The sequence below is a fragment of the Delphinus delphis genome, chromosome 12 (assembly GCF_949987515.2).
Source record: "Delphinus delphis chromosome 12, mDelDel1.2, whole genome shotgun sequence".
NCBI lineage: Eukaryota > Metazoa > Chordata > Mammalia > Artiodactyla > Delphinidae > Delphinus > Delphinus delphis.
The window spans coordinates 55,935,768-55,955,462 of NC_082694.2; the positions used below are offsets into that span (position 1 = coordinate 55,935,768).

Sequence of the window (19,695 nt, forward strand, 5' to 3'; positions counted from 1 at the left end):
CATAAGTAAAAACTTACAGTTTACTAAAAAAAAAAAAATTATAGTTTACTAAACATTTTGCAACTGTATATTCCTTAAATCTAAAAAAAGATTTCCTCTCATCAAAACATCTTTCTCTGTTAATCATCTTAGGTTGTTATCACTTCAAAAGATTTCTCTCAGGGACTTCCCTGGTGGCGCTGTGGTTAAGAATCCACCTGCCAATGCAGGGGACATGGGTTCGAGCCTTGGTCCAGGAAGATCCCACAGGCTGCAGAGCAGCTAAGCCCGTGCACCACAACTACTGAGCCTGCGCTCTAGAGCCTGCGAGCCACAACTACTGAGCCCACGCGCCTAGAGTCCGTGCTCCGCAACAAGAGAAGCCACCACAATGAGAAGACCCTGCACCACAACGAAGAGTAGCCCCTGCTCACCGCAACTAGAGAAAGCCCGCTTGCAGCAAAGAAGACCCAATGCAGCCAAAAATAAATAAATAAATTTATTTTTTAAAAAAATAAGATTTCTCTGTGAGCATGTGATATTTCCATATTATCCTGTCAAATCTCTAATTTGATTACCAGGAGCTATAAAGGTTTTCTGCTTTTCTAATATATTTTATTCATGCATATTACTGAAGCAGAAAAATTAACATTATTACTTCAATGCATATGTAAAGTCAACAATTACATGACAAGCTCTTACAAAGGACAGAATTACGAGCAGGGAAATTGCTCTGTTGCTGTTACCGCATCTACAGCTGCCATAGAAGAACCTCTTATGACCTGTGAATACATGCTCATACATGCAAGAGTGCTTAAGCAACAAACGGGATTTCCAAAAATAGTTTCATTTACTTCTCTTGCCTCAATAACTGCTGACAAAGCAGTATTTCTAACATTTAATACTTAATCACCTAGAAAAAATATTTTTTTAAGTTCTCTAAAGTCAGGTTTGTTTTTTTTTTAAATGGAGAGGAGCAGATGCTGTAAATGTTATTCTAATAGATATCACTTGAATTTTATAGGATAACAGACACTGAAAATTCATTAAAAGAATATAGCATAGGGCTTCCCTGGTGGCGCAGCGGTTGAGAGTCCGCCTGCCGATGCAGGGGACACAGGTTCATGCCCCGGGTCCGGGAAGATCCCACATGCCGCGGAGCGGCTGGGCCCATGAGTCATGGCCACTGAGCCTGTGCGTCCGGAGCCTGTGCTCCACAACGGGAGAGGCCACAACAGTGAGAGGCCTGCGTACCGCAAAAAAAACCCCAAAAACAAACAAAAAAAAACAATATAGCATAAAGTTGCCTCCATACTGTCTGAAATGACAAAAGAATTTAATAACTAAACCATTATTTTCATATTTATATCAGGAGATAAGGAAACACTGATTATACTGTTTTAGAGGCACAACATGATTACAAAACCAATAGAAGGATAGATATCCCAACCAATCTAAAATGTAAGTTATTTTTGGAAATGCAGATTTTATGCAAAGAGGAAAGGATAATAGGTAATTTTAGTTCTTAATTTTTCTTTAATGTAGTATATTGTACCTTTTCCCCCATTAAAAATGAAAATGTGACACTTAAATTTTCATGTACATATATTAACAGCTAACAAAGTAAGAGGTTCAGTCAGAATTATTTTATGAAGTAAATATGAATATGTAATTAACACATGTACCACCACGCCAAGAGTTGTTGATAAAAGTAGTTTAAAAAGAGATTTAAAGTGTTGGCTTCCTTTATGCTGAACAAATCTTGGCTCACAGGAAAAAGCATGATAAATTTTAAGCTAACAGCAAACTAAAGGAACTATTATCAACTTCTGAATATAGATAACCCAATTGTTTTACCCTGAACCTCAAGCAATGAACCTAATTGTAACTTTGTATGCGGACAGATGATTACTAGACTTATTGTGATCATTTCATAATGTACGCAAATGTCAAATAACTATTTAGTACACCTGAAACTAACATAATGTTGTATGTCAACCATATTTCAATTTTTAACATATGCAAAAACAAACTATTTGCCAGTGTGGCGGAGGGAAGATGCTCAACATTCTCAGCCATTAGGAAAACGCAAACTCAAAACCACAGTGAGATACACTTCACAGAAAACCACAAGGATGCCTACAATGAAAAACACAGACAGTAACTAGTGTTGACGTGGATGTGGAGAAACTGGAACCCTAATACTTTGCTGGTGAGGATATAAAACTGTGCAGTCACTTCTGAAATCAGTTTGGCCGTTCCTCAAAATGTTAAACAGAGTTGCCCTCTGACCCGGCAATTCCACTCCTAAGCGTGATACCAGAAAAGAAAACATACATCCACACAAAAACCTGTGCACGGATGTTCACAGCAGCATTATTCATAACAGCCAAGAAGCGGAAACAACCCAAATTTCCATCAGCTGATGAATGGGTAAACAAAACGTGTAGTTCTGGTCCAAGTCCAAAGGCCTGAGAACCAGGAATGCTGATGCTGTAAATCCCAGTCCGAGGGCAGGAGACCGAGGTCGCAGCTTACTCAGTCACACAGAGAGAGAAGTCTCCCTTCCTCTACCTTTTTGCTCTTTTCAGATCTTCAACAGATTAGAAGAGGTTTCCCCCACACGGGGTGGGGGGGGGGGGCAATCTGCTTTACTCAGTCTACTGATTCTAATAATCTCTTCCGGAAACACCCTCACGGACACACCCAGAATGCTTAACCAGATATCTGGGCCTCACATAGCCCCAGTCAAGTTGACACATGAAATTAACCATCACAATATCTCAATAAAGTTATTATTAAAAATATATATAATATATATATATTATTCTTCAAAACTGTCAAGGTCATGAAAAACAAGGAAAGACTGGGATACACACCAGAGGAAACTATGGAGACATGATACCTAAATGAAATGTCAGAGTAAATCGTGAAACAAAAAAAGGACATCAGAAAAAGAATGGTACTATCTGAATAAAGTCTGGAGCTTAGTCAATAGTAATACATCTATGTCAATTTCTTGGCTTTGATAAAGATGTAATGATTCTATAAATCATCAACATTGGGGAAACTGAGTGAAGAGTACACAGGAACTCTCTATACCATCCTTGCAGCTTTGTTTGTAACTCTAAAAGTATCCCAAAATAAAATGCTTATTTTTTTAAGACGCCCCCCAAAACAGGGGCATTTGTGTCATTGGTCTTATGAGTCTTATATTAGCCACAAACTGAAGAGCATTTTTTCATGTAAAGAACCATGCCTGGTTCTGTGACTGGAAATTCAGCAAACAGTTTTATACAGCATTTAATCCACGGAATACAATGAACAAATTTTTAAAAACTTAATGAAGTTCAAAGATCCAAAATGCTTTCATAAGATTACATTTCTCAACAGCAGCAATGTAAGATAGGTCAAATGAAAAGATTCAAAATTCTGAGGGAAATTATTTCCAAACCAGAAATATATGCCTAAACAAACATCAGTCAAGTGTGACAAACATTTTCAGATAAGCAAGAACTAAAATTTTTTACATTTTAGAAGACTAATCAAAAGGAAAAGGCAAAACAATTATTAACTCCAAGGAAAACATGAGATTGTACAACAATGAATTATGTGAGGAATATTTATGCGTTCATAAAATACAGATTATTAAGTTAAATAAAATTGTGATATACTGGAAATACAAAGGAAAGGGAATGGAGAAGAGAAAGTGAAGAGAGATTTCTAAAATTTTTAGAAATGAACAGTAGCAGTATCAGAGTAGTATAAATGCCAAGGTCAATGTCAGAGAAGTTGCGTGAGTAGGTAAGACAGGAATGAAATGCCAAGAAGAGAAGTTTGAGCTTAATGTGATAGCTCAATGGATTTTGTGAAGAAGCATGACAAGCAGTGCTTTGGAAAGCCCCTTCCGTCTGTGGCACGTGGAAGAAAGCAAAGCAACAAGTTATTAACCCATGATCCTGGAGATCTGGTAACAAACATGAAAGAAACTATCAAAGAGGAATTCAAGGGGGAAAAAATCCTCTCTTGGTGCCACCTTTCCCTTTTATAACTAGGAGAAAGTAGAATGTTCAAAAGAAGGTGCTAGGATTAGGAAGCTCCTCTTCTCCAAGACAGGATGACAAACAAATTGTTTTGATTACTAGGAAAATCTCACAAGCATTTCTTTCCACAACCATGTGGAACACCAGTACTTGGGACAATAGGTAGGCTATCCTGTGATACAGCCCAACGCATTTCTTTCTTTTTTTTTTAGTCTTTAAATTTATTTATTTATTTATGTCTGTGTTAGATCTTCGTTTCTGTGCGAGGACCTTCTCTAGTTGTGGCAAGCGGGGGCCACTCTTCATCGCGGTGCGCGGGCCTCTCACTATCGCGGCCTCTCTTGTTGCGAAGCACAGGCTCCAGACGCCCAGGCTCAGTAGTTGTGGCTCACGGGGCCCAGTTGCTCCGCGGCATGTGGGATCCTCCCAGACCAGGGCTCGAATACGTGTCCGCTGCACTGACAGATTCTCAACCACTGCGCCACCAGGGAAGCCCCAGCCCAATGCATTTCTGCATTATGACTTTAGTTGGAGAAGAAAACACTTCAACCCACAGGGTTGATCATTTCAAAGGAAAGATTATATAGTATAAACACAACATTCAAGAAAAGGTGTGCTAAACATGTAGAGTTTAAAATGTTAAATTGTGGTATGATTTTTCCCATTTCTATGTTCTTCCTCTAGTCCTCCTCTTCCTTAGCAATCCTAAGAGCCTAAGCGTACTAAGAAAATAACTATCTTTATGTTACATTCATCTCTTAAGTAGCACTACTTATAGTCTCAATAGCACTCTTCTGGCTAACTTAAATTTTGTTTACAGATACCAAGAAAATTGCAAAAATCTAACATCTTAAAATAAAAATACTGACACAATGAAATGTACAGGAAGAAAACTGCCTTTGTTTGAATTTTGTTTTAAAGATTCCAAGTAAGTTTCTTTAGTAGCCAAACTGGAGAGAGACTGCTAATCCACAGTGGAGTTCTATTTTATTACTTGTATACTTAAAACTTAGCATTACTACTTATTTATCAATAAACATAAATCTGTAAAAATTGGTTTTCTCTGAAGATTTTTAAAAGGCCTCAACACAGACTTCCCTGGTGGTCTAGTGGGTAAGACTCCGTGCTCCCAATGCAGGGCCCGTCCCCCCCCCACCCCCCCACCCCGTTTGATCCCCAGTCTGGGAACTAGATCCTGCAAGCATGCCACAACTAAGAAGCCTTCAGGAAGTGAGGGGGGAAGGGAGGGGGGAGGGAGGGAGGAAAGAAGGGAGGGAGGAATAAATATTTTTTGTAACCTTTAAGCTTTAAAAATAAATAAATAAAATAGAATAAAATGATCTACCAAATATCCTCACCACTGAGGCATCCCTGAAATTTCAGGATACAATGGATAAGAGAATTCTAAGATTTAAAAGCTGGAAAAAAACAGGTAATATGCAGAGTATGGAGAATCTATGTGATATAAAACTACTTACAATGACAATAGATGTTTGAGGACAATGGGGTTAGTCATCTTCAACCCAAAATTAAATTCCAAGCCAAACTATGTATCACATGTGTAGTAATAAATTATCTATGAATTTCATTCCAGAATAGCATAGGAAGTATTAAAAAATATGTAAAAGAGAGGCTGAGTCTGATAAAGTTGATAGCCTCTGCTGTAAGTTGTTATACACTAAAACATAAAACTAAAATTAAGAGTCATAACCAAAAAACACAGAAGCCTTCCAACTAGTATATGAAGAACAGTATAATTAGAATATCACCACTCTATAACTGTGATTAATGGAACTCCAGGCAATAAGCATCAAATAAATGCCAGTAACATCCAGAAATGAGAGATAATGTACCTCCTAATGTACAACACCGCCTATGAAGAAGTTTTTGTCTCTTGTACTTCACTCTTCCCCAAGGCAGGGCAGGAGGAATGAAGGAAACCACGTCCTCTATTACCAATTCACGAGAAATATGAGGGAGAGGGGAACGTGGTTGAACACAGGGGGATACAATCAGCAAAATCCAAACGGTGAGAAACAAAATCCTCAATTCATCAACAAAAAAATAGCGGGCGGGGGGGGGGGGGGGAGGGGAGAGAGAGATAGGGAGAGACAAAGGGAAGCCTTCATTTATTTTCCCCTAGGGCCCCAACTGATTTGGCACCATATACTGAAAAGACCACCCTTTCTCCACAACACTGCAAAGGCATCTTCATCAAATATCAAGTTGTACTATATATGCGGGTCTGTTCTGGCTTTTCTATTCTGTTCCACTGGTTTATTTCACAATCCACTTACCTGTACTACCCTACATTAATTACTGTAGCTATACAAGTGTCTTAATATCGAATGATATAAACCTCTAACATTTTTGTTCTTCAAGACTGACTTTATCAATGGTTCTCAAACTTTTTGGTCTCAAGATCTCTATTTTTTTTTTTATTATTTTTTTATTTATTTAGGCTGCGTTGGGTCTTTGCTGCTGGGCGCGGGCTTTCTCTAGCTGCAGTGAGCGGGGGCTACCCTTCATTGTGGTGCGCGGGCCTCCCATTGCAGTGGCCTCCCTTGTTGCACAGTGCAGGCTCTAGGGTGCTCGGGCTTCACTAGTGGTGGCATGCGGGCTCAGCGGCTGTGGCTCACGGGCTCCAGAGTGCAGGCTCAGCAGCTGTGGAGCACAGGCTTAGCTGCTCCGCGGCACGTGGAATCCTCCCAGACCAGGGCTCGAACCCGTGTCCCCTGCACTGCCAGGTGGACTCGTAGCCACTGCACCACCAGGGAAGCCCCCTCAAGATCTCTTTTAAGTTCCTAAAAATTATTGAGAACCTCAATGAACTTTTGCCTTTGTGGGTTACATCTATCAATATTTACCATGATAGAAATTAAAACTAAAAATTTAACATTAATTAATTTAAAATAAAAATAAACATATTAGCAAATATTTGTTATTAATAATTACTATATTCCCCCCCAAAATTAATGAGAACAGTGGCGTTATTTTACATTTTTACAAATCTCTTCAATGTCTGGCTTAACAGACAACTAGGTTTTCACATAAGTAACTAGTTTACTTCATTTTCAAAGAACATCCATCAAATACTCATGTCTCAATAACCACAGTTCGGGCTTCCCTGGTGGCGCAGTGGTTGAGAGTCCGCCTGCCGATGCAGGGGACGCGGGTTCGTGCCCCGGTCCGGGAAGATCCCACATGCCGCGGAGCGGCTGGGCCCGTGAGCCGCAGTCGCTGAGCCTGCACGTCCGGAACCTGTGCTTCGCAATGGGAGAGGCCACAACAGTAAGAGGCCCGTGTACCGCAAAAAAATTAATTAATTAATTAAAAAAAATAACCACAGTTCATCTCTCAGTGGTTATTTCAGGCAAAAATGGTGTTCCATGAAAAAGGTAGCTAGTTTAGCTCATACTTCAAACAAGCCCATGAGTTTTTTCTCAAAATGATCATCACACTTTCATATGCAGCAGAAACGATTTATGCATGCTTCCCTTTTCAGCACATGGAACATTAAAAAGATGTGTAATCTCTTTTTTCTTCCAGTTTTATTGAGGTATAATTGACATACAGCACCATGTAAGTTTAAGGGGTACAGCATAATGATTTGACTTACATACGTCGGAAAATGAAGATGTATAATCTCTTGAAATAAGGGAGAGGTGATGGTTGCACAACGTTGTCAGTATACTGAATTTTTTATACTGAATGCCACTGAATTGTACCCTGTATACTGTACAGTGGTTAACATGTGTGAATTTTTCCTCAATCTTTAAAAAAAGGCATTTGAGACTTATTAAAATTAATAAATGGTACTGTTTTGCCAAGAACATTCTTAAGTGGAACTTGTCTTTTTTTTTTTTCTTTTCTTAATTGCAAATGCATACAGTACAGTGACGAATATAGCACAGTTTGGTGACACTGACGTGATTCCTGCTGACTTGGTGCCAGCAGTTTACCCACCACTGCTTTTGCACATGATTTTGCTTTTGCAAAATCAACATGGAGAAAAGGCAAATAACATCTTACTGTTGTTATGAGAATAGTTTTGATCTCAAAAAGGCCCTCTTGAATGGGTCTACAGGGACATCCAGAAGTACAAGAACCATGATTTGAAATGTTCTTGGTCCTTTTGATTCCCAGAGATTTTGGACTCAGCTTCTCAATTTATACACACATACACATACACAGACACACACACACATACACACACAACCCTGCTAAGCTTTTCTTTGGAATTACATGGAATCTTTGGATCAATTTGGGAAAAACAGACTTACTGTCATTTATTTACTTAATCTTTAATTCCTTTAGCAATACTCTGTAATTTCTGTGTGGAGTTTTTACACATCTTTCCCTTTTTTTAGACATCTTTTATTTTTTTTAATTTATTTTTATCTTATTTTTGGCTGCGTTGGGGCTTCGTTGCAGCATGCAAGCTTCTCACTGAGGTGGCTTCTCTTGTTGCGGAGCACGGGCTCTAGGCATGTGGGCTTCAGTCGTTGTGGGATGCAGGCTCAGTAGTTGTGGCACACAGGCTTAGTTGCTCCGCGGCATATGAGATCTTCCCGGACCAGGGCTCGAACCCGTGTCCCCTGCGTTGGCAGGCGGATTCTTAACCACTGTGCCACCAGTGAAGCCCTGGACGTCTTTCTTTAGATTTATTCCTAGGTGTTTGATATTGTTTGATGATACTGTAAACAGTTATCTTTTTAAACTTAATTTCCTAACTGACCTCTCTTCACACCATATGCATAAAAACAGACCTAAATATAAAAGGTGGGATAGTAAAACTTCAAGAAAACATAGAAGAATATCTTCATGACCTTAATTAAGAAATCTCTGCCCATTATAAGATTGTGACACTTGGATTGGTTTTTGAATAAGCACTCTTTGAGTAACAAAATATTAATTTTTTGGTTTTTTGTTTGTTTTTCGCAGCTTACGGGATCTTAAGTCCTGTCCCATCCCCCTCCCCCCCCCCGTCCCCCTACAGTGAAAGCATCGAGTCCTAACCACTGGACTGCCAGGGAGTTCCCCAAAGTATTCTTACTCTAGATTCATTCTGCTCCTTCATATATATCAAACCTATCAGGCATGTCTATTAATGTCTCAAGAATGGAATTTTTCCAGCCTTTATTTAACTGTCCTCCTCCCCTCCTCCTGCTGTTCCATCATTCATTTTCCTACCAAATTTCTCACATATTTAAAAACAAACCAACCAACCTAGAAAGAGCAAAGATGACAATAGCAGTACTGAAGAATAAGCACTGCTTAACGACAGGAAGCTGCACACAAGGAATGTAGCTCCTCTGCCATTGAGTAAACTCCAACAATGTGCAGCCCAAATCCAAAGAATACACATAAGATTAGGAATGAAAATGCACTGAAGATACAACAAAATGTCAGTGCTGCTTGGTGGAGGGATTACAGGGGTGTGTGTGTCTTTTTTGTGTGTTTTTCCCATTTCAACAATAAATTATAATTCTTCCATTATCATAAAATAAACAATAAAAGTTTACTTTTAAATTTTAATATGCAGTGATGGTGAGGAAACAGCAAAATGGGCATATTCATAATATACTGTGGTGGGAATATAAACCGACAGAATAATTCTTGAAGGAAACAGCATTTTGCAACAAAAACATTTGGAAAATGTACCCCTAAATTAGAAACAGGTCTGCTATCAAACAGTAACAGGAGCTAATGTTTCTATTGTACTTTACTACTACTGGGGAAGGGAGAATAAAGATGAGTTTAGTTTTTAGTAGATTCCCATCTATTCTGTCTTCATCAAAACCAGCCAGGTTGTCACGCAAGGCAGGGGATTAAAATGGATGCAAAACGGCATTTCCCCTCTCTAATGTCCAAATGTACAAACTTTTTCCTTTTTCTCTAACATCTCTATTGGAGTATAATTGCTCCACAATGGTGTGCTAGTTTCTGCTTTACAACAAAATGAATCAGTTATATATATACATATGTTCCCATATCTCTTCCTTCTTGCATCTCCCTCCCTCCCACCCTCCCTATCCCACCCCTCCAGGCGGTCACAAAGCACCAAGCTGATCTCCCTGTGCTATGCACTGAACTCCCTGTACTATGCCGCTGCTTCCCACTAGCTATCTACCTTACGTTTGGTAGTGTATATATGTCCATGCCTCTCTCTCGCTTTGTCACAGCTTACCCTTCCCCCTCCCCATATCCTCAAGTCCATTCTCTAGTAGGTCTGTGTCTTTATTCCTGTCTTACCCCTAGGCTCTTCATGACATTTTTTTTTCTTAAATTCCATATATATGTGTTAGCATACGGTATTTGTCTCTCTCTTTCTGACTTACTTCACTCTGTATGACAGACTCTAGGTCTATCCACCTCATTACAAATAGTTCAATTTCGTTTCTTTTTATGGCTGAGTAATATTCCACTGTATGTATGTGCCACATCTTCTTTATCCATTCATCCGATGATGGACACTTAGGTTGTTTCCATCTCCGGGCTATTGTAAATAGAGCTGCAATGAACATTCTGGTACATGATTCTTTTTGAATTATGGTTTTCTCAGGGTATATGCCCAGTAGTGGGATTGCTGGGTCCTATGGTAGTTCTATTTGTAGTTTTTTAAGGAACCTCCCTCCATACTGTTCTCCATAGTGGCTGTATCAATTTACATTCCCACCAACAGTGCAAGAGGGTTCCCTTTTCTCCACACCCTCTCCAGCATTTATTGTTTCTAGATTTTTTGATGATGGCCATTCTGACTGGTGTGAGATAATATCTCATTGTAGTTTTGATTTGCATTTCTCTAATGATTAGTGATGTTGAGCATTTTTTCATGTGTTTGTTGGCAGTCCGTATATCTTCTTTAGAGAAATGTCTATTTAGGTCTTCTGCCCATTTTTGGATTGGGTTGTTTGTTTTTTTGTTATTAAGCTGCATGAGCTGCTTATAAATTTTGGAGATTAATCCTTTGTCAGTTGCTTCATTTGCAAATATTTTCTCCCATTCTGAGGGTTGTCTTTTGGTCTTGTTTATGGTTTCCTTTGCTGTGCAAAAGCTTTGCAGTTTCATTAGGTCCCATTTGTTTATTTTTGTTTTTATTTCCATTCCTCTAGGAGGTGGGTCAAAAAGGATCTTCCTGTGATTTATGTCATAGAGTGTCCTGCCTATGTTTTCCTCTAAGACAAACTTTTAAATAATACTTTTTCCATTATATATCTAATGTGCTTTCATTTCAGAGAAAAGTAGAAATATAGAAAAGAATAAATATGAAAGTTGCTTGCATTTTCTGATAGTAGTGCAATCCTGAAATCTATCAAATACCAAGTTCCTACTTACATTTGTGATGCTGACTCCTATCTATGAATGAAAATGACCTCATTTATTTGCAAAAAAATCTTTAACTAAAAAAATAAAACAAAACAATTCTGCAATAAACATATCAGTATATATATTTCTACACACTTGCATGAGAACCTCTGTTAGATAAAATCAAAAAAGTGGAATTGCCAGGTCAAAGGATATTCACACATTAAAGTTTGATTTCTCTGATTATATTAACATTCGAATATAGAAGAGTTATCTATTTCCCCACCCTCATCAACACTGAGTGTTAAGACAAGAACTTCAGTATTCCATCCCCCAAATACCTCTTGTTGGCTAGAAACTTTTCCGTTTCTCCCTTTCTCATGGTTGCTATATATGCTTTATAAATTCATTTCGTTTCGTGACAAAAAATATGTACACAAAACAGATTTCCTATCCTCTGCTTAGCCCTCCATGTGAAAGTTTGATGTTGACTCTGCTTAGCCCTCCATGTGAAAGCTTGATATATCATAATATTGTATATTTGCCCCCACGTGATCTGAATCCAAGATCTGAATCTGCCATTTAAAAGCCGTGAGACTGACAACTTAACCTTTTTGCTTCAGTTTCCTCATCCGTAAAATGAGGATAATAAGAGGACCTACATTACAAAGTCATTGGGAAGATCAAATAAAATACATGTAAAGCAACTGAAATAACACCTATCACAAAGGTTCAATAAATGTTAGAATTTTTAAAAGCCAAGTTCAATAAACATGGGCTCTATATAACTGAACACAGTATTCTACACACACAAACACACACACACACACACACACACACACAAAGTGACAGGTCTAGCACCTGGCATAACAATAAATTTTATAGTGCTTTATAGCCCACGCAGCATATAATCTATTATTAATGACCTAAGGCACTGTGCAAGAAGCATGCTGTCTCTCCCCTTCACCCCAAAAAGTGTTCCAAAGGAATTCTCATGTTCAAATCCTATCTATCCTAACAAGATAGATACAAACAAATCCTCAACAAGAGCTGAATCACTAACTCTACACAGAAAAGTCCTGGTCCTATTCATTCTCTTCCAATGAAATCAGAAGGAAGGAAGAGTTGCCTCCCTGCCACTTTGGGAAGCTTGTAGCACCCAGTTAGTATTATAGCTCACAAACTACAAAGGACCTCAGGAATGCCTCAGTCAGGTTTTCTCCTCTGTTCCATACAGCACCAAGGAAATTCTGGGCACTTAATAATGCCCCTAAGAATAAAAAGCCAGTATTCATCAAATTACCCCTCTTTGCTGCCAAAGAACAATGGGACTTCAGTAATTTTCTCCTGTTAAAGCACAGATAAATAGGGCATGACTTCAACGTTAGCAAAATGTCAAGATCACTCCAATGTGCACTTGTTCTACATCAGCATGAGGGCTGGTTAGCACAGCTTTGTGCTTTGGCTGGAGACTGCCCCTAAGTCCATTCAGCTGTTTGAAAATGAGAGCCATAAATGAGAAAATATGCCTCCACACTACTCCCTCTCAGCTTGGAGAACAAAAAAATTAAAAAAAACAAATGCTTCAAATGTCTATATCTCTTCCTCATAATTCAAAATAATTGCCACCAGGTAAACTCCTTAAGTTTACAAGCTGGGGAACCTTGTCTTATTTATCAAGCAGTTAGCAAGCTCCCTAATTGAGAATATACTCAGGAAATGTGTGCAACATGACTGAATGATTGTATATTCTATGTAATTTCTATGTTCAACAAAGGGGTGTCTTGATAATTACATTTCAATATACTCTCTCAGTCCTTATGAAACATGAAAAATACTTCACTAGTTTTTCCATTCCAAGCAATCTGTTAAAGGAAACCAACATTACTTATAAACAGATTCCAAGCTATCAGGAGGGTAAATTAAAAATATACTTGCGTGTTTTGGATACATTTTTAAAACCATTTGTCAGATTCCTGTTCTGGCAAGAGTCTTATGACTGGCCACATAACTTCTTGAGCTTAAAATGAATCTTTATATTCTAGCTTCTTCCAATTAAATGATAAATGCATATGGCTCTTCAGCATTTATTAGTTACCTATATCTTTAAAACAATTTTCTTATTTCTTGAAATACCCCTATTTTTAGGTTAAATACTATTCCCACATTATCTGGCCTGATTATCTTTTCTAACACAGGACGTAAGTCACACAGAACATACTAACTCTAGCCAATCTAAACACAGTGTCCCCATTTTTACATACTTTCTTGAATTTGATTATTTTCTAGTTATCAACATACAACAGAATTTTTCTGTAACAACAGAAATCTAATATTCTGTTGTAGTTGCTGTATCATAATACATTTAACCAATTCCCTACTAATGGACATTTACTTTCAATTTTATACTACTAAAGGCAATTCTGAAACAAAGATAAACACAGTGTCCCCAAAATAACCTAAATAAAGCAATGATATGATGTTAACTACTGAGGAAGATCAAGTTATCTCTGAAAAGATTTGGAGAAAAGTGATTCTGGTATCTTTGTGATACACTTCCTGCCTTAGAAGATCTCTGTGTCCATTTCTGAAAAGAGAAGTATAAGAATACACAAAGGTCCAGGGAGTTGCAGCATGTGTGCTTGTGTTACAAAGACCAAACTGGAGCTTCAGGAAGTCTCCAAACATGTCTGAGCCCAAAAAAGACAGACTTAGATACAATACCGACATTCACGGCTAAAGAAGAGGGGCCAATTTTTTTTTAAATAAACAGTTAATACATTTTATTTCCATATATAAACAGTTTTTAAGACAATAATAACTAGTGAGGAGTTGAATAAAAGAAGTAAAGATTGTGAACAACAGTTGAAGGAATTCCTTTAACGTTAGGGGATAAAAACACTGCATCCTGGACACAGGCTGTTCCCTGCACACACCCATGCTTACCTGTTCCCTTTACCTGAAACATGCCCCCCAATCTCTCGAAGGCTGAGTAGATGCCAACTCCTTCTGAAGTTTTTGAGTTCAGAAAGAGCTCAATTGTATCTATGCTTAAATCTTACCACTACCGGATCAAAAAGACCACCACCATTCTCCCAAAACTACAAACCAGGGACTGGATTTCACTTTTACATCCCATCATTACACAGATCAGATACAAGTGAGTGAGTAATAAAGAATATAAAGTTTTCATCCCAGAGGACCTCAAAAATAAATAAATAAATCAAAAGTCTTGTATCCTACAAGGTCAAGAGACAAGTGCCGGGAACCAGATCTAGAACCAGGTTCTAGTTCTTGGACTCCAATGACTATATTATTTTCTGGGAATCGGGAGAAGACCAGCATTTCCCAAAATGGTATCTGCTGGACACTGTTCTGCAAGATGCTAATACATACTTAAATAAACTGGAAAAGTCTGGACTAAAACAAAGCTAACACGGTTACTTTACTACAGAACATATGCAGGGCTTTAAAATGCTAATATACACTATAAATTTCCAAGATAAGATTACATAATGAAGCCTTTAGTGAACTAATTTGAGCAAGATTGTTGGGGAGAGTTTGAAAAATGCTTCAAAAAGGTTGTTTTAGTTTGTTTGTTTGTTTTTCCCAATTGTCACAATATTACTGAGTACTTCAGATCAACTTCTAGAAAGTTCTTACCTGATATGTGTTGCAGGCAGAGATTCGTATTGGCGAGACAAAAAGAGCTCCCTATGTTTCAACTGATGTTTCTGTTTATCCGTCAAGTCAGCCTCAATTGTTGTTTCAGATTCTTCCTCAATTTCTTCTACACAAATAAAATTCAAAAAATGCATTATTACAAAGTACATTACCTATTTGGTTATTAAGATAAGACTTAATCAGCCTTTCTTTCATTCAATATTTTTTTCAAACGAACTGATTTTAAATTTACACATTTAACTTGTCATTTGAATTACAACCATAAAATTAAGCTACCCAGGCCTCAAAGGAAGAACTCCAATTTTAAGATGGCAGATGGAACATATGCATCTATCTCCTCTTCTCCCATGAAACTACACCAAAATATCAATGAAAATGTATTAACATTTCAATTACAATAAAAAATGAAGCAACAGGGCTTCCCTGGTGGCACAGTGGTTGAAAGTCCGCCTGCCGATGCAGGGGACACGGGTTTGTGCCCCGGTCTGGGAGGATCCCACATGCCGTGGAGCGGCTGGGCCCGTGAGCCATGGCCGCTGAGCCTGCGCGTCCGGAGGCTGTGCTCCGCAATGGGAGAGGCCACAACAGTGAGAGGCCCGTGTAGCGCAAAAAAAAAAAAAAAAAAAGCAACTATGGAAGAAAGATTTTCAAAAACAACAACAAAAATGGAAAATAGATTAAAATAAAAAGGAAAAGTACACAGTTAGTCAAGAGAAGGAAGTGAAAATCTATGTGCGTACAGAGAGGGATGCCACGGAGAAGGTGGGCACAGGGCGAGTACTGACTTATCCCTTGAAGCTACCAAGTATTATGAGAAAGAAAGTAGGGTGAGAGCAAAAAAGCAGGAGACACGGGTTGAAAGTCTATCTATAACTTAATCCCAATAACTTAATCCCAGAATACTCCAGTTAAAAAGAGTACAATCAGAAACAAATAGTATAACACATTTCAAATTTGATAACACAAATAAAAAACTAATAGAAGGATTAGAGGATAATGTTAATGAAATCTCCTAGAAATTAAAACAAAGAGATAACTGAAAACCAAAAGATTAAAATAGTAAAGAAGAATGCATGAGGTCCAACATCCCACTAACAAAAGTTCCATAAAGAAACAACAGAGAAAACAGATTCTTTTACCTCTTTGTTTGTTTGTTTTGGGGGCAGGGGGGGATGAGGGAAGACCTATCAAAGAGACGATTCAAGAAAATTTCCCCTTACTAAGTGTCCAGTGAGACTGAGTGTCCCGATTGAATTCGTGTCATACTTAACTTTTTTTTTTAAGTGACAGCATGAGAAGATTGCAACCATTTACAGGAAAGAAGTGTAGGCACAAGCAAAGAAACCAGAATCCGAGTGGAATCACAGATGAACAGCAACGTTCTGTGCTAAGACAGCACAGCAATGCTATCCAAGAGGAAAAATGACATTCAACCTAGAATTGCATAGTCAACTATCAAGTCTTAAAAGAGAATAAGGACAAACTTTTTGCATTCATTCAACCAAGATTTACAGTTCACCCTTGAACAATGTGAGTTTGAACTGCACGGGTCCACTTATATGTGAATTTTTTCAATAAATACAGTACATTGGAAAATTTTTTAGAGGTTTGCAACAATTTGAAAAACTTCACAAATGCGGACTTCCCTGCCAGTCCAGTAGTTAAGACTCTGTGCTTCCAATGGAGGGGGCGCAAGTTCGAACTCTGGTTAGGGAACTGAGATCCCACATGCTACACGGCCCCCCCCCCCCAAAAAAAAAAAAAAAAGAAAGGAAAAGAATTCACAGATGAACCACGTAGCTTAGAAATATCAAAAAAATTAAGAAAAAGGTATGTTGGGACTTCCCTGGTGGCACACTGGTTAAGAATCCGCCTGCCAATGCAGGGGACATGGGTTCAATCTCTGGTCTGGGAAGATCCCACATGCTGCGGAGCAACTAAGCCTGTGCACCACAACTACTGAGCCTGTGCTCTAGAGCCCGCGAGCCACAACTACTGAAGCCCACACGCCTAGAACCCATGCTCCGCAACAAGAGAAGCCTCCACAATAAGAAGCCCACACACCGCAAGGAAGAGTAGTCCCTGCTTGCCACAACTAGAGAAAGCCCACGCGCAGCAACGAAGACCCAACGCAGCCAAAAATAAATAAATAAATTTATTTAAAAAGGGATTTTTCACTTAAATGTTTATTAAAAAAAAAGGTATGTCATGAATTCATAAAACATGTGGATAGTAGTCTATCCTTATATAGGCATAAGGTGAATGATATTTAATAAAAATATAAAAAAATATAAAAATATAAAAAAATAAAAATGTGTTAGTTTTCTTACTGTTTTATAATTTTCCTTTCAAAGAATTACATTACCATTCATTATATTAAATTGCCTCTCTCTCTAGTAACTGGAAAAACTGCTTATCAGCATATTATCACAGGTAGGTGGGGTTTTTTTAAAAATTGTATCAATGTTTCCAATAGTGTACTATGAATATAACTGTAATACTCTATGCCATAAAACTTTTTAAATGATTCATTCATTATCGTATAGGCTAGGCTACTGTGAAGCAATCATATCAATTACACTAGGCTACCATAAAGAATCATATTGCTGGGCTTCCTTGGTGGCGCAGTGGTTAAGAATCCGCCTGCCAATGGAGGGGACACGGGTTCAAGCCCTGGTCTGGGAAGATCCCACATGCTGTGGAGCAACTAAGCCTGTGCGCCACAACTACTGAGCCTGCGCTCTAGAGCCTGAGAGCCACAACTACCGAGCCCACGTGCCACAACTACTGAAGCCTGCGCGCCAGAGCCCATGCTCCGCAACAAGAGAAGCCACTCCAATGAGAAGCCCGCGCACCACAACAGAGATAGCCCCCACTCGCCAAAACTAGAGAATGCCCGCGTGCAACAACAAAGACCCAACAGAGCCAAAAATAAATAAATAAATTTATTTACTTATTTAAAAAAAAAAAAGAATCATACTGCTGATTCTTCATTATCAATGAAGATCACTATAGCACGGATCACTATACCTGTAAATAAATATGAAATTCTTTTCACATTTTTTTTTCCTTTTTAATGTCTAGTGTTAGTAACACACATAACATCTACAGTGTTTTGTATTGTGTAAGACAATACTGATGTAGGTACTGACAGACGATTCATCTTATAATTAGATTTATGGTATCAATAAATACAGCATAGTACTGTAAGTATATTTTCTCTTCCTTGTGATTTTCCTAACATTTTCTTTTCTCTGGCTTACTTTAAGAATACAGTATATATTCTGTATGACATACAAAATATGTGTTAATCAACTGTTTATGTTACGTATAAGGCTTCCAGTCAACAGTAGGCTATCAGTTAAGTTTTGGGGGGAGTCAAAAGTTTTATGAAGATATTCAACTGTGCAGGGGGTTGGTGTCCCTAACTCCTGCATTACTCAAGGGTCAACTGTATTAGGCACCAAAATCAGGCACGAATCAAGGTGCTGGAGGCAATCAGTGAGCAAAAAAGTTGCTACTATGAAGAAATTATTCAAAGTGTTTGCCTCTGGGAAACAGAGCTGGAAGAAAAGGATGGAAAGGGAAGACAAAGTTTTGCCTGAGATTTTTTTTTTAATGCTGTATTTAATATTCTTTTTAAAGAAAATAATTACTAGATGTCATTTACAGATACAATTCCAAATAATTTTAGATATAAAGTTTTTAAAAATATAATACCTGTAGAGGCTCACAGATCCTCTGCAGCCTTACCTGGACCGGACCAGAAGAGACTGTGTAGCTATGGGAATAGCAGGAGTACTGAGAACTCAGAGTCAGGGAGGGGGTGACTGGATTCTCACACAAGAAGTAAAGCCCAAGGTTAGGCCTCAGAGCCTTCATTTCTGGACAGTGACAAAACAGACACACACACGCACACAGCAACACATTTCTGTTCCTCAAAATTGTCTCTTATAAATTTCTTACGTACGGACCCAGGACCACAAGAGATTTTATCATATGTGACCCCCTAGTTGTAGTTCTTCTGAGTTGTATGAGGGCAATTAATAGGCTAAGTATCAAATCTTTTCTACCTTCAAACTTTTAAAACTCTGAATTGAAAATGGACCTGTAAAAATTAGAAACTGATTTAGAAAAACATGCATCTAGCTCCAAAACAGAATAATGTGATTTAAAATTCTTTGATTGTTCTTTATAATGAACTACTCAAAGAGAAATGAAGCAATAAAAGAGCCATTTACTTGCAAGTCTAATAACATCTCACCAGTGGAAATCAATGAAGTGACTGCTGCATTGGCACTATTAGCACCAGCGAATATCACATACAAAATTATACTCTTTACCTAATTAGGATTTGATAAATTGTTGTTCCAGAAAACACAGCTAACTGAATTCTAACGTGTACCCTATAGAGCTAAAACAGCAACAAGCTCTAAAAATAATGGTAACAACAGCAAATCTTATTTTCTTGTACAATCTCTTGATACTGGGTGAAAAGGAATAAAATCTCTCAAGTTCAATCTAACCAAACACAGAAATCACCACAACAGCATCTGAAACTCATTTTTTCAAATTTACAAGTTAATTTCATTTACATATTTGTATAAATTTCTACTGGCTTCTGAACAAGAAATGATTCCCATGCCATTAACATCCTAAAAACATTAAACAACCGCAATGG

The 19,695-nt window shown here is 38.1% G+C and overlaps 1 protein-coding gene across 7 annotated transcripts in view; it reads right to left on the reverse strand.

Annotated features, from left to right (window-relative positions):
• Positions 1 to 19,695, reverse strand: part of MTA3 (metastasis associated 1 family member 3) — a 170,676-nt gene that overhangs the window by 108,587 nt on the left and 42,394 nt on the right. For all 7 annotated transcript variants that reach the window (XR_009521459.1, XM_060026725.1, XM_060026728.1 and 4 more), the window contains exon 4: positions 14,994 to 15,120. Coding sequence is in view for 6 of the 7 variants with exons in the window: in XM_060026725.1 (XP_059882708.1) it covers positions 14,994 to 15,120 (127 nt within the window). In the remaining variant the exon portion in view is untranslated. The remainder of the gene's footprint in view (positions 1 to 14,993; positions 15,121 to 19,695) is intronic.